The sequence below is a fragment of the Pelophylax lessonae genome (assembly GCF_965119305.1).
Source record: "Pelophylax lessonae genome assembly, chromosome: 9".
Classification (NCBI taxonomy): domain Eukaryota; kingdom Metazoa; phylum Chordata; class Amphibia; order Anura; family Ranidae; genus Pelophylax; species Pelophylax lessonae.
In genome coordinates, this window is record NC_138776.1 from 15033302 (window position 1) to 15046058 (window position 12757).

The 12757-nt window shown below is 45.1% G+C and overlaps 1 protein-coding gene across 2 annotated transcripts in view; it reads left to right on the forward strand.

Moving 5' to 3' along the window:
* LOC309564609 (uncharacterized protein) overlaps positions 1–12205 on the forward strand; it is a 78921-nt gene extending 66716 nt beyond the window's left edge. For both annotated transcript variants that reach the window (XM_082269264.1, XM_082269265.1), the window contains exons 10-12: positions 5264–5388; positions 8658–8769; positions 11943–12205. In XM_082269264.1, the coding sequence (XP_082125390.1) occupies positions 5264–5388; positions 8658–8769; positions 11943–12125 (420 nt within the window). In that variant the 3' untranslated portion in view covers positions 12126–12205. The remainder of the gene's footprint in view (positions 1–5263; positions 5389–8657; positions 8770–11942) is intronic.
* Positions 12206–12757: the final 552 nt, after the last annotated feature.

Consider the following 12757-nt stretch of genomic DNA (forward strand, 5'->3'; position numbering starts at 1 on the left):
CGGACAATTGCGTGGTCGTGTGACGCTGTACCTAAATAAAATTGTTGTCCTTTTTTTTCCACAAACAGAGCTTTCTTTTGGTGGTATTTGATCACCTGTGCGATTTTTATTTTTTGCGCTATAAACAAAAAAGGAGCGAAAATTCTGAAAAAAAAAAAAAATATTTTTCACTTTCTGCTATATAACATTCCCAAAAAAAAAAAAAATTAAAAATCAAATTTTTTCATTTTTGCCCAATTTGTATTCTGCTACATATTTTGGAAAAAAAAATCCCAATAAGCGTATTTTGATTGGTTTGCGCAATAGTTATCGCATCTACAATCTAGGGGAAAGATTTATGTAATTTTTTTTTTTACTAGTAATGGCGGCGATCTGCGATTTTTAGCGGGACTACGACATTGCAGTGGACAGATCGGACCCCTAACTGACATTTTTGGGGGGGGCAGTGACATTGCTACAGTAATCAGTGCTAAAAATATGCACTGTTACTGTAATAATGACACTGGCAGGGAAGGGGTTAACACCAGGCGCGATCAAAGGGTTAAATGTGTACCTAGGGGGTGTTTTCTAACTGTGAGGAGAGGGACTTGTAAAATGATCATAGAGACCTAAAAAAAGGACATCAATAATCAGTGCTAAAAATATGCACTGTTATTGTACTAATGACACTGGCAAGGAAGGGGTTAACTCAGGGGCAATCAAAAGGTTAAGTGTATGCATAGGGGGTGTTTTCTAACCTGTGAGGGGGAGGGGCTTTTGGAATCCATACAGAGACCTGTGATCCTAAATAGGAGGATCACAGGAGCTCTATGCTGATTTCTGAGAGAACAACGGTCTGCTGTGTTTACAACTGGGGTGGAGTAGCCGCGCCGTCACAGCGTGCGGTCCGCACTGCAGGCGGCTGCGCTGGTCTTCACAGGAACCATACACGTCTTTTTTTTTTGATCCATTGCCATGTAAGTGTCTGTCTGTATTATAATAAATTTATGTCAAGGATAATGCACTATTGGCTGTTTCTTTCCTATTCTGGGGAGTTGTAAGCCGGGCAGGCTGAACATCCACTGTATGGGATCCACTTTTAATACAATGAAGCAAGTTCATTATTATGGTATATTAGCTGGAGCCAGGCTTGAGGAATTTCCATTTTGTCAGGTAACCTGTAGCCAGGTAACAACTGCACCCTGTTGGAGGCAGGGGCGCAGCGCAAGGTAGTGAACCCGATAGCTGACTGCTGCGGATGGACAGGAACGTGAGCCCAAGATTCCCCAGGGCGCGGAGTTTAAAGCCCCGTACACACGCACAGATTGTTGGCCGTAAATTGTTGGCCAACGTCTGATCTGCCGATTGTAGGCTTGTTAGTATGATGCTTCCGACAACCAACTGCGAATTTTCGGCCGAAAAAAATCTGGTGTGCATGCTATAAAATTTTTGTTGGCCAACAAAAAACGGCCGATTGTTCCTCAGTCAGTACAGATTTCAGCAGACAAAAATCAGATGAGCAAGACTGGGCATGCTCAGATAAGAAAAAACACAGGGAAAGTCAACCATCACATGACATCACTTCTGAAGTTGGTTTTTGTTGGCCAACAAAAGTCCAGTGCAAGTCTAGAGCACATTTCAACCAACAGACAACACTGGACAAAAGTTGGCCGATCAGTTGGCCAACAATCTGTGCGTGTGTACGGGGCTTTAGACCCAGCGGGTGTTCACCAGAGCCTCTAGTGGTGAGGATGGACTTGGCTGCAGCTGGGCCCAGGTCGCGGCCCCTGGGGTCCCCCGGGTCACGCCCTGTAGGGAGAGAGGGGAAGCATCCACTCAGTACACAAGGGATAATGAAGGGTAAGCCGAGGTGGGGGCAACAGGCAGACGAGGGTAGTCAGAGACAAGCCAAAGTCGGTACACAGAAAAGTTGATCAAGCACACGGCAGACAGGAAACAACTAACAAACACTGTTGAACAGCAAAGCAGACCTGCAGTGCACTGGTTAATATAGACTTCCTGGAATGACCTGGGGTGGAGCCAAACAGGGAGGAGAGATGATAAAAGCAGCCAGAAGGAAGAGTCTGGCCTCTAATGCAGACATGAGGATAAGGTAAGCTGCCAAACACTATTGCATGTCCATGACACATATGGAGTGTATGGTTGGAAGCTTACCGTCATTTATATCTGGTAAGAAGCAACCCATTTATTTTTCATCACGAGGTGACACACGCAGTGTAGGGATATCCCCATGATTGGGATTTTTCTCCAGTCATTTTATTAAGCCCAGTGGTAGTGGGATTCTGGTAAGGAGTCACCCCACTTATTGTGTTTGAATCACGTGGTGTTGCACTCAAAGCTGGTTTTCTATTGGATTATCCGAAGAAATCACCAAGCATATTACTGAGAGAGACTTTATATTAAGTGATTGAGTTATCTCACATTTGCACATTTTGTTATTTGTCACATTGGAGACTTTGTTCGCGTTTAGACCGCATTCACACTGGTATGACTTGGACCACGACTTCTCAGCCTGACAAGTCGCGGTCCTCACGCTCCCATTGTGTAGTACAGGAACCGTTCTAATAGGAGCGACACAAGTCGCTCCGACTTAAAAAAGGGTCCTGTACTACTTCGGGGCGACCTGGAGGCGACTTGCATTGACTACCATTATGTGAAGTCCGTGCAAGGCGCGCCGAAGTTGCGCTGCACGCGACTTCAAAGGTCGCCCCCTAAGTCGGAGCGACCTAATGTGAACGGAGGTTTATGATCTTGTATATAGGTTTCACTATTGATCATAATTTTTGTATTTGTTTATATATATTACCTATGTTGTGAATATAATTTGCTGAGAGCACTCGTTTTTCTTTATAAAAACATTTACATCTCACAGCCAGTGGTGTTGAACCTTCCAATAGAAATAAAGTGCAATACACAAATTCCCCTGTACACAAATTCCCCTGTAAGTTCAAAGGATATGAGGCTGTAGGGATCTACTCTAAGTTAAAAGGTTGCAATAAATCACAGCACTACGCGTTTCGGGACCATGCCCTTCCTCAGGGATAATGAGGAGGAGATTAAATAAATTTAATTTTGTATTTTTCTCATCCAATTAAGTTCAAAGGATATGAGGCTGTAGGATTCTACTCTACGTTAAAAGGTTGCAATAAATCACAGCACTACGTGTTTCGGGACCATGCCCTTCCTCGAGGGTAATGAGGAGGAGATTAAATAAATTTCATTTTGTATTTTTCTCATCCAATTAAGTTCAAAGGATATGAGGCTGTAGGGATCTACTCTAAGTTAAAAGGTTGCAATAAATCGTCTGCATTTCGCAGGTATTGGTGGACACCAAAGAACCGGAGCAACATCCGAGGCAGGGCCAGCACGGAGGTCCCCACTGTGAGGGCCGTCAAAGGTTCCTTGCTTTGAATCCTATAAGTAAACTGTGAAATAACAGGGTTCACAGTTGGTATATCCCAAGGGTGGATCTGTATAGATGTATAAATCGCTTGTCCTGTTGTTGCAGCAAATAGTTAATTGAAACTCAGGAGGAATTTTGGAAATCAGAATCAAACCTTTTTATTCGCTAGTGATAAATGACTTAGCCCGGCTCATGCCCGCTTGCTAAGTGCCTAAGTAAGTGTAGCACTACTCCCATGGGAGCTGCTAGTTACGGATTCCACTGGGTTACCCATAGCAACAACTTGATAATTCAGAGTACTTCAAGTGGATGGCTCAGTCAGAAATCAGTCCGGGGGATTTGGTTTTTGTTATTTAATTTGAGGACTGGGATAGGAGAAGGGAAGAGTGGGATACTCCAACCGAATGAACTATGCACAATGTCAGGACTTCTAGCTAAGTTGAATGCCGCAAGGCCGCTGCTTCACCTTGCCACTGTAGTGAAGTAGGTAATAAATGAGCTATTCAGTGAATATCTCTTCAGGGCCCTACACGGCACCCCCTTTACCCTAATCTTCTACTTGGCACCCCCATTACTATGATGTACTGTGTGAGCTGACCATCTATCCTCTGACTTTAATGGAGTGTTCCCCCCTTCCTGGGCAGACCCTTAGGCAAGTCCCCTGGTACTCACGGACGCTGTTTTTCCCAGATGACTCTGCCAGCAGCTCCACTGTCAGCTTTCCAGGATCCTTTAGGCTCAGCTCCACACCTGGTGCACTAGGCCGACTCCCTGTGACCACCTTCCTCATAAACAGCAAGAGGAGAGACAGCCTTCAGCCTCCTCCTGGGACTCTGCTTCCCGCCAAAGACGCCATATCACATGTCACCCTGGCCTTTATGAGCAATCCCAGGATGCACTGCAGTTGTGCCCTCCCACTGGGACCCTCACAAAAGCCTATGTGTCACTGGCTGGGTTTCCTCCACTGTCCAACAGGCTCCCCTATTGGACACAGTGGGGACACTCCCTCAGACCCAGTGAATCACACATGGGAACATTCAACAGGCAGAACTAACAGATCAGGCTCCTCTGATATGCAGATTGTGCATAACAATGCTTTTACATCTAGCACCTAACTAGGAGGGTGCTACGTCAGCGTGTACATCGCATATATAAAACAGTTATGTCACAGATACAGATTTCCCTAACTAGCTTGGCAGCAATACATATCCTTCTCCTCCAGATGTTGCCTGTACGTTTGTCTATGGCAATTAACATTCCTGGCTTCATGCTTATCTGTATTCTCGTTATCTGTATTCTCATTAGTTCTAGGAGAACAGAGAGAAAAATATTAGTATATGAGGGGTAGGGAATTGGCGCTGCCCGATGGAAATATATAGTGGTATTACTATCTGATCAGTGGAACGTATTGTACACAGAATCATAAATATGTAAATATGTATAAAAGCATAAAAGTTTGTCAAATATAAATATTATAAACCATCAATATCAATCAATATATCAAAACCACCAATAAAATATCATAAAACCACCAATATCAATATATAAATAGATAAATAGCATATATTTATGACAAAATTTTATGATATTTTATTGGTGGTTTTGATATATTGATTGATATTGACATTTTACCAATATATACTAACTGACTCTAGACAGAGATCAATGGTGTCTGGGTTTCCAATACGATGGATATTGAACCAAATATAAAAGTACAATTTGTAATTTTTGTAAATTTTATTTAGCTCTATTATTCAACTATCACTGGTTGTATAGCATAAGTATTAATCCTACAACGTTAGTACTAGTACCAGTCAAATGTTAGTATTGTTACCAATAATGCGTTGTTTTCTCACGCAGGGAGCCTGGAATTTATATAAAGAAGAACATCTATCAGAATATTTTCTGAAGACGCCACCTCATCCTGGGAGTCGAACAGTGCTGATATTTCATTGTGAATTCTCCTCGGAGAGAGCTCCAAAACTGTAAGTACAACCAAATCTACCTTCAACTTTAGAGACCTCACATGCTTTCTACCTATACAACAGGGGCGTACCTACAGGGGTCACATTTGCAACCTGGTCTCATGCTCCAGGGGGCCCGTGTGGCTCCCCTGTACACCTGGACAGGAGGGGTGGCAGGGGCAGTGGCATAAAGGGGAACTGATGCGCTCCATTTTCCTCCTGCAGGCAATGAAAGGCGGCTTCTTCTCCTCTCCCTCCTGCAGGCATTCAGTGGCTGCAGGAGGAAAACAGAGGGGATTGGTTCCTCTATATGCCACCCCCACCACCCCTCCTGTCAATATCCTGTTGCTCCCGGGCCACAGTGTGTATTCCTTGCCACACCTCGCCCACCCCACAAACCTCCCTGCAGCACTGCCAGCTTCCCCCTCCCCTCTCCCAGGGGATGTGTCAGGATAAATATGTCATTTACCCTCCTCTTCCTTTTCTGAATGGACAGAGTCAGTGATCAGTACCAATCACTGGCTTTGTCCATTCATAACTGAAGCATAGCAAACTGTGTTTACTATGCTTCTGTTTTTGAATGAACAGGAAGCTCTGTAAAGAGCTATTACTGCCCATTCATTCTGTGCAGCTGAGACTGCAGAGATGGATATTGAGGGCTGTGAGTGAGGGCTTCTCTCTCTCAAAGGTGAAACGTGAGATGTCTGTTTAGACCCCTGATATCTCTCCAAAGCCCCCAACAGGGCGCCTACCAAAATTGTAAAACATAAATAAAAAGGGGAAAAAAAATGGTAAAAAAAAAATAACAAAAATAAAAAACTACAACCAGTGACGGAACTACCAGGGTCGCAAATGTCGCACTTGCGACTGGACCCTGATATTCTGCCATTTTGGGGGGCCCTAAGATGGCAGGTAAGGGGCCCGCTCCAGAACATGTGAATGTGTCCTGCAGCAGGACCATAATAAAGGGTGCAGCGATGGGAGTAAAGGGCTCCATGCCCAGAGGGAAGGGCCCTGGCCGGGGTCAGGGAGGCTCTTCATAGTATTCTCTGATATACAATGTCAAAACAACAATGTAACTTTTGAGCATTAAAGGTTAATCCCAGTTGCTAGCCAAATTAAGATGAAAAATATTAAGGGTTAGCCCTACTCACAATTGTCTGAAGTGTATCTTAGCACACGGCTATGGTACCACCAGGCAGAAGACATGGACTAATACGAAGCGTAGAAAAAGTCTGTTTTCACCAAAGCACCCAGAAGACATAGGTGATGGGCTGGAAAACCCTGGTGGTCCCTGTTTTCTTTGTTGCAAATTGGCACCAAATTACAGTCCTCAGGCTGGCCCCACCAATGGTTTGCTTAACAGAAGGGCTAGAGTGCAGAGAAACTGTTCGTAAGGCGGCACAGAGGAGAGTGGTCCGGTCCAGGCAAAAGACATGGGCTCATACGAAGTGTAGAAATAATTGGGTTTAAGAGGTAATGGGCTGGTAAACCCTGGTGGTCCCTGTTTTCTTTGTTGTAAATTGGCACCAAGTTACAGTCCTCAGGATGGCCCCACCAAGGGGATGCTTGACAGAAGGCCTACAGTGCAGAGAAACTGTTTGCAAGGTGAACAGAGAAGAGTGGTCAAGTCCAGGCAGAGGACATGGACTCATAGGAAGTGTAGAAACAATTGGCTTTCACCAAAGCTCCCAGCAAGAGGTAATGGGCTGGAAAACCCTGGTGGTCCCTGTATTCTTTGTTGCAAATTGGTACCAAGTTATGGTCCTCAGGCTGGCCCCACCAAGGGGTTGCTTGACAGAAGGGCTACAGTGCAGAGAAACTGTTCGCAAAGCAGACAGAGGAGAGTGGTCAGGTCCATGCAGAGGACATGGACTTTTGGGAAGTGTAGAAACAATTGGCTTTCACTAAAGCACCCGGCAAGAGGTAATGGGCTCAAAAACCCTGGTGGTCCCTGTTTATTTTGTTGCAAATTGGCACCAAGTTACAGTCCTCAGGATGGCCCCACCAAGGGGTTGCTTGACAGAAGGGCTACGGTGCAGAGAAACTGTTTGTAAGGCAGCCCACAGGAGAGTGGTCAGGTCTAGGCAGTAGACAAGATGGGTGGCAGAGAAGAGAATGAAGTCAGGTCAGGTAATCCGGGTCGGCAACAGGTAGGTAATGGCATGTTCAGTATTATAGATATCTAGCTCCAGGATACACTAAGATACAGTACCAGCCACTACAAAGGCTGCTAAACCCAACAATTTACTGGTTTCCCAAAATAGTTCCATTCAAGGCATGCCTTGACTGATAACTGTCACTTTTACTAGTGGACTTACTTGGGCTATAAACTGAACTGTCGAGCCATTACATGGCCAGTGTCATAAATGATCACATGAGCAGCGCCATGGCAAATGAAGGCTAAGATGGCAGCTTAAAGTGGAACTTTACCCATAACAACTTGATAAAAATAATGTTCTTTAGCAGAAAACATACATTCCACGTTAATAATTATGCTACCAAAACTAGTGTGACCTGTAAATTGTCTCCAGCATTGTTCCTGTTTCTTCTTGCTGGAGGCTGCCATTTTGCTGAAGCCCAGAGCCCCTGACCAGCAGTAAATCTTTAGGTTGTCAGAAGATCGGCCTCTACAAATTCGGCTGTGTACAAGTTGTTAAGGTGCGGGCGGCCACAAGGGGCACAAGAACCCCCCCTGTTGAGGGCATGTGCCCTATGGTTCAGGAGAGGGCGCTGGCTCGTTACCCTTACCTTCCTGACATGCCTGGCTGTATGCTCGGATAAGAATCTGCTGTGGCTTTTGGGGTGGGCTTGGGGATTCCCTTCATAATCCATACCAGACCTAAAGGGTCACATTTTTTTATTTAGTTTTTTTACTTTCAGCTGTCAGAGGGATGATTCAATACTTGTTAAGGATGTGGCAGCCGCCCGTTCCTTAACAACCATGTTGTTTAGTGGTTGTTAAGGACACTGGCGGCCGACTGCCCCTCAACCATGCCTATTTATTTATGTTAATCGATGTGGATGAAGGAATCCTCCCTGCTGTGCTATTGTATTCCAACAGCAGGACGCCTCCGCTGTCTGAAATTACTGATCAGCAGCTGCAGCCACCGATCGCCATAAGTTCTACAACAGTCCCATTCTATAGAAGTCGAGTGGGGACGACCATAGATGGATCAAAATTAGACTGCTGAATCAGACGAATTTTGATCCATCTCTGGGCAGCTTAATGCATTTATTACTATGGCTTTATATCCCCCTAAAATTAATTTCTTCTGTTCTCATTTAAGGTGCCGTATATTAAGAAATCTGGACAGGAAGGAAAACATATATCCCCGTTTATATTACCCTGAACTCTACTTGTTAAAGGGAGGTTATAAGGAGTTTTATGAAAACTTTAAGGTATGTATTCCTGTAAAAGGTGGAATGTCTGAAAAACTATTCATTGACGAATCAACATAAGAATGGGAATACTAAGAGTAAATAGAGCAAGTCGTATGGTACTTCAGTGTAAGGCAAGGGCCATTAGGATGGTAATATATTGCAGATAATCCTGGTCCACATAACATGTATATTGTAGCAATACCACCCCCCCCCCCAGGAGCTGCACTTGGTGTGATGGTTCTTCTGTTCTGCCACGACTCATACTTCTGGGTTTCCACTGATGCACCTGTTTATAGACTAATGCCAGCTAACACCTGTGCAGCTTGCAGCCCTTACATACAGCCTTTTAGTGGGTGGGTGTACACATTCCTAACCAAGGTGTACCCCTGGAGGTGATTACATAGTACTTAGTGCCTAATTGTTAGTGTTGTTCGGTTTTCATTGGGGCCCTTCTGTAGGTGGTGCACATGTACTGTAGTTGTCACCTTAAGACTGTACACAAGGGATGACTGATGGGCTGTTACGTAAGGGCAGTCTCTATTGGCAATAACTGTAGGCATTGAGGAGCTAGACTAGGGTGACCCGCTCACCACTCCCATATGCTTGGGGGTCGATCATCCCAGAAGGCTCAGTCCTCAAAGTCAGGTCCAAACTGGCTTAGACACACATTACAACAGATCTTCTAGCTCTGGTCCCAGAACACAGCGAAATTTTATAGCTCAGCTCTGTTGTAGACAAACACAACTTCAAAATCTGCAAGGCTCCAGCCCAGCGCTCAAGAGCCCTGTCTGCATACAGTCCTCAGTGACTCTGGCTCAGCTTTCACCATTTCTCTTTCTTTTAGTGGGAGGGCATACCCAGAGAGCACAGGTCTACATTTTTTCTCTCCCAGGGCAGCACTGTCCAGAATTCTAGTAGTTTGCCCAAGAAAAGTTGTGACTGCTCCTCCCCTGTGGTGCAGGGAATCATGGGTATTAAAGTCTGCAGCTCCCTTAACCCACATTGACGTTTGTCTTTTGACTATTGTGCAATGCCCCTTTAAGGACTACAGTTCCCAGAATCCATTGCACTGCATAGCAAGTTCTCTCCCCACCTGATTGGCTCAAGCACATTGTTACCAGGGGGGGAGGGATGGAGCAGGAGCATGTGGGGGATTAACACAGAGCTGCTCTGACACTGTGCAGTGGCAGCAGGGAAGTTAGAGTGCATCCGGAAAGTATTCACAGCACTTCACTTTTTCCACATTTTGTTATGTTAAAGCCTTATTCCAAAATGGATTAAATTCATTATTTTCCTCTACAAACAATTCCCCATAATGACAACGTGATAGAAGTTTGTTTGAAATCTTTCCAAGTTTATTAAAAATAAAAAATGAAAAAGAAAGTCCCATGTACATAAGTATCACAGCCTTTGCTCAATAATTTGTTGAAGCTCCTTTGGCACCCATTACAGCCTCAAATCTTTTTGAGTATGATGCTACAAGCTTGGCACACCTATTTTTAGACAGTTTTTACATTCTTCTTTGAAGGCCCACTAAAGCTCCATCAGGTTGGATGGGTAGCGTCGGTGCACAGCCATTTTCAGATCTCTCCAGAGATGTTCAATCGGGTTTAAGTCTGGGCTCTGGCTGGGCCACTTAAGGACATTTACAGAGTTGTCCTGTAGCCACTCCTTTGTTATCTTGGCTGTGTGCTTAGGGTCGTTGTCCTGTTGGAAGATGAACCTCCCAGTCTGAGGTCCAGAGCACTCTGAAGTAGGTTTTCATCAAGGATGTCTCTGTACATTGCTGCATTCATCTTTCCCTCGATCCTGACTAGTCTCCCAGTTCCTGTCGCTGAAAAACATCTCCACAGCATGATGATGCCACCACCATGCTTCACTGTAGGGATGGTTGTGGCCAAGTGATGAGCAGTACCTGGTTTCCTCCTTGGCAACTTTGACAAGGGCCAAATTGTAATGTCTAGATGACTGGGTCAGAGTAACTCCAAACCTGCAGCTCTTGTGGGATTTTCCCAGTCTGCAGTGGTCTAAGGAATGAAAGCCAGAGAACCAGTGACAGGGTCATGGGCATCCAAGACTTATTGATGAAGGTGGGGGGGAAGGCTCATTGATGGAGGTGGGGGGAAGACTCATTGATGGAGGTGGGGGGGAAGACTCATTGATGGAGGTGGGGAGTAAAGACTCATTGATGGAGGTGGGGAGTGAAGACTTATTGATGGAGGTGGGGAGGAAAGGCTCATTGATGGAGCTGGGGGAGGATCATTGATGGAGGTTGGGGGTAAGACTCATTGGTGTAGGTGGGGGGTAGAAAGGCTTATTGATCGGGGTGGGGCTTTGAGGAGGGGGGGTTGAGGCTCATTGATGGAGGTTGGGAGGCGAAGGCTAATTGATGGAGGTTGGGAGGCGAAGGCTAATTGATGGAGGTTGGGAGGCGAAGGCTAATTGATGGAGGTTGGGAGGCGAAGGATAATTGATGGAGGTTGGGAGGAGAAGCCTCTTTGTTGGAAGTGGGGAGGGAAAGGCTTATTGATGGAGGAGTGGAGGGAAAGGCTTATTGATGAAGAGCTACAAATTGCTGAAAAAGTGAATTCAGGTTCTGATAGAAAGGTGTCAGAAAATCAGAGCATTGCAATTTGTTGTGCATGGGGCTGCGTAGCCACAGACCGGTCAGGGTGCCCATGCTGACCTGTCTCCTCAGCTAAAAGTGCCTACAATGTGCACACCAGCATTAGAACTGGACCACAGAGCAATGACTTGATGTGTTGACTTGGCCTCCAAATTCTCCAGATCTTAATCCAATCGAGCATCTGTGGGATGTGCTGGAAAAACAAATCTGATCCATGGAGGCCCCGTCTCCCAACTTACAGGACTTAAAGCAGGGATCTTCGCACTATGGCCCTCCAGCTGTTGCGGAACTACACGTCCCATGAAGCATTGTAAAACTCATTCACAGAACGACTAGGCATGAGGGGAATTGTAGTTCCTGAAAAACTGGAGGCCATAGTTTGGAGACCCCTGACTTAAAGGATTTGCTACTGATGGCTTGGTGCCAGATACCACAGCATACCTTCCGAAGTCTAGTGGAGTCTATGCCTCAGCGGGTTGTGGTGGATGTTCATAATAGTTATGGCTGATCAGTGTATGCTCACCTGATAAGTTTACTTTAACAATCTTCTTCTTTGATTTTTCAGGATCTTTGTGAGCCCCAAGGTTATGTGAACATGCTTCACAGTGACTTCACAGATCAACTGAGGAAATACCATAAAAAGAAGAAGCCCCCCTCAGGAAAAAGGGTGCGTAAGGAGCTCTTTAAACCACCCAACTCCAACAGAGGCTTCAGTCCTGTAACCACACAAAGTTTATTAAAACTCTGAATCAATAAACGTTTGTCCGTAAAACAACAGCAAGCCTACAAAAACATTTGAGAAAATGTATTAAACCTTATTCCAAAAAAAAAAAAACCCAACCTAGGAACCAAAACTGTACAGTGAAAATCCAGACAACTTTTTTTGGGCTCTGGCTACCAAGATAAGAAGAGATGAGTAGTCTCCACCATTGGAGGAAGAAGTGTCTCCCATTGGAGGACGAGATCTGCACCATTGGAGGACGAGGTCCCCATTAGAGGAAGAGATGTCAACCATTGAAGTAAGAAATGTCCACCATTGGGGGAAGAAGTGTCCACCATTGGAGGAAAAAGTGTCCACCATTGGAAGAAGTGTCCACCATTAGAGGAAGAAGTGTCCACCATTAGAGGAAGAAGTGTCCACCATTAGAGGAAAAAGTGTCCACCATTGGAGGAAGTAGTGTCCACCATTAGAGGAAGTAGTGTCCACCATTAGAGGAAGTAGTGTCCACCATTAGAGGAAGTAGTGTCCACCATTAGAGGAAGAAGTGTCCACCATTAGAGGAAGAAGTGTCCACCATTAGAGGAAGAAGTGTCCACCATTAGAGAAAGAAATCTCCACCATTAGAGGAAGAAGTGTCCACCATTAGAGGAAGAAGTGTC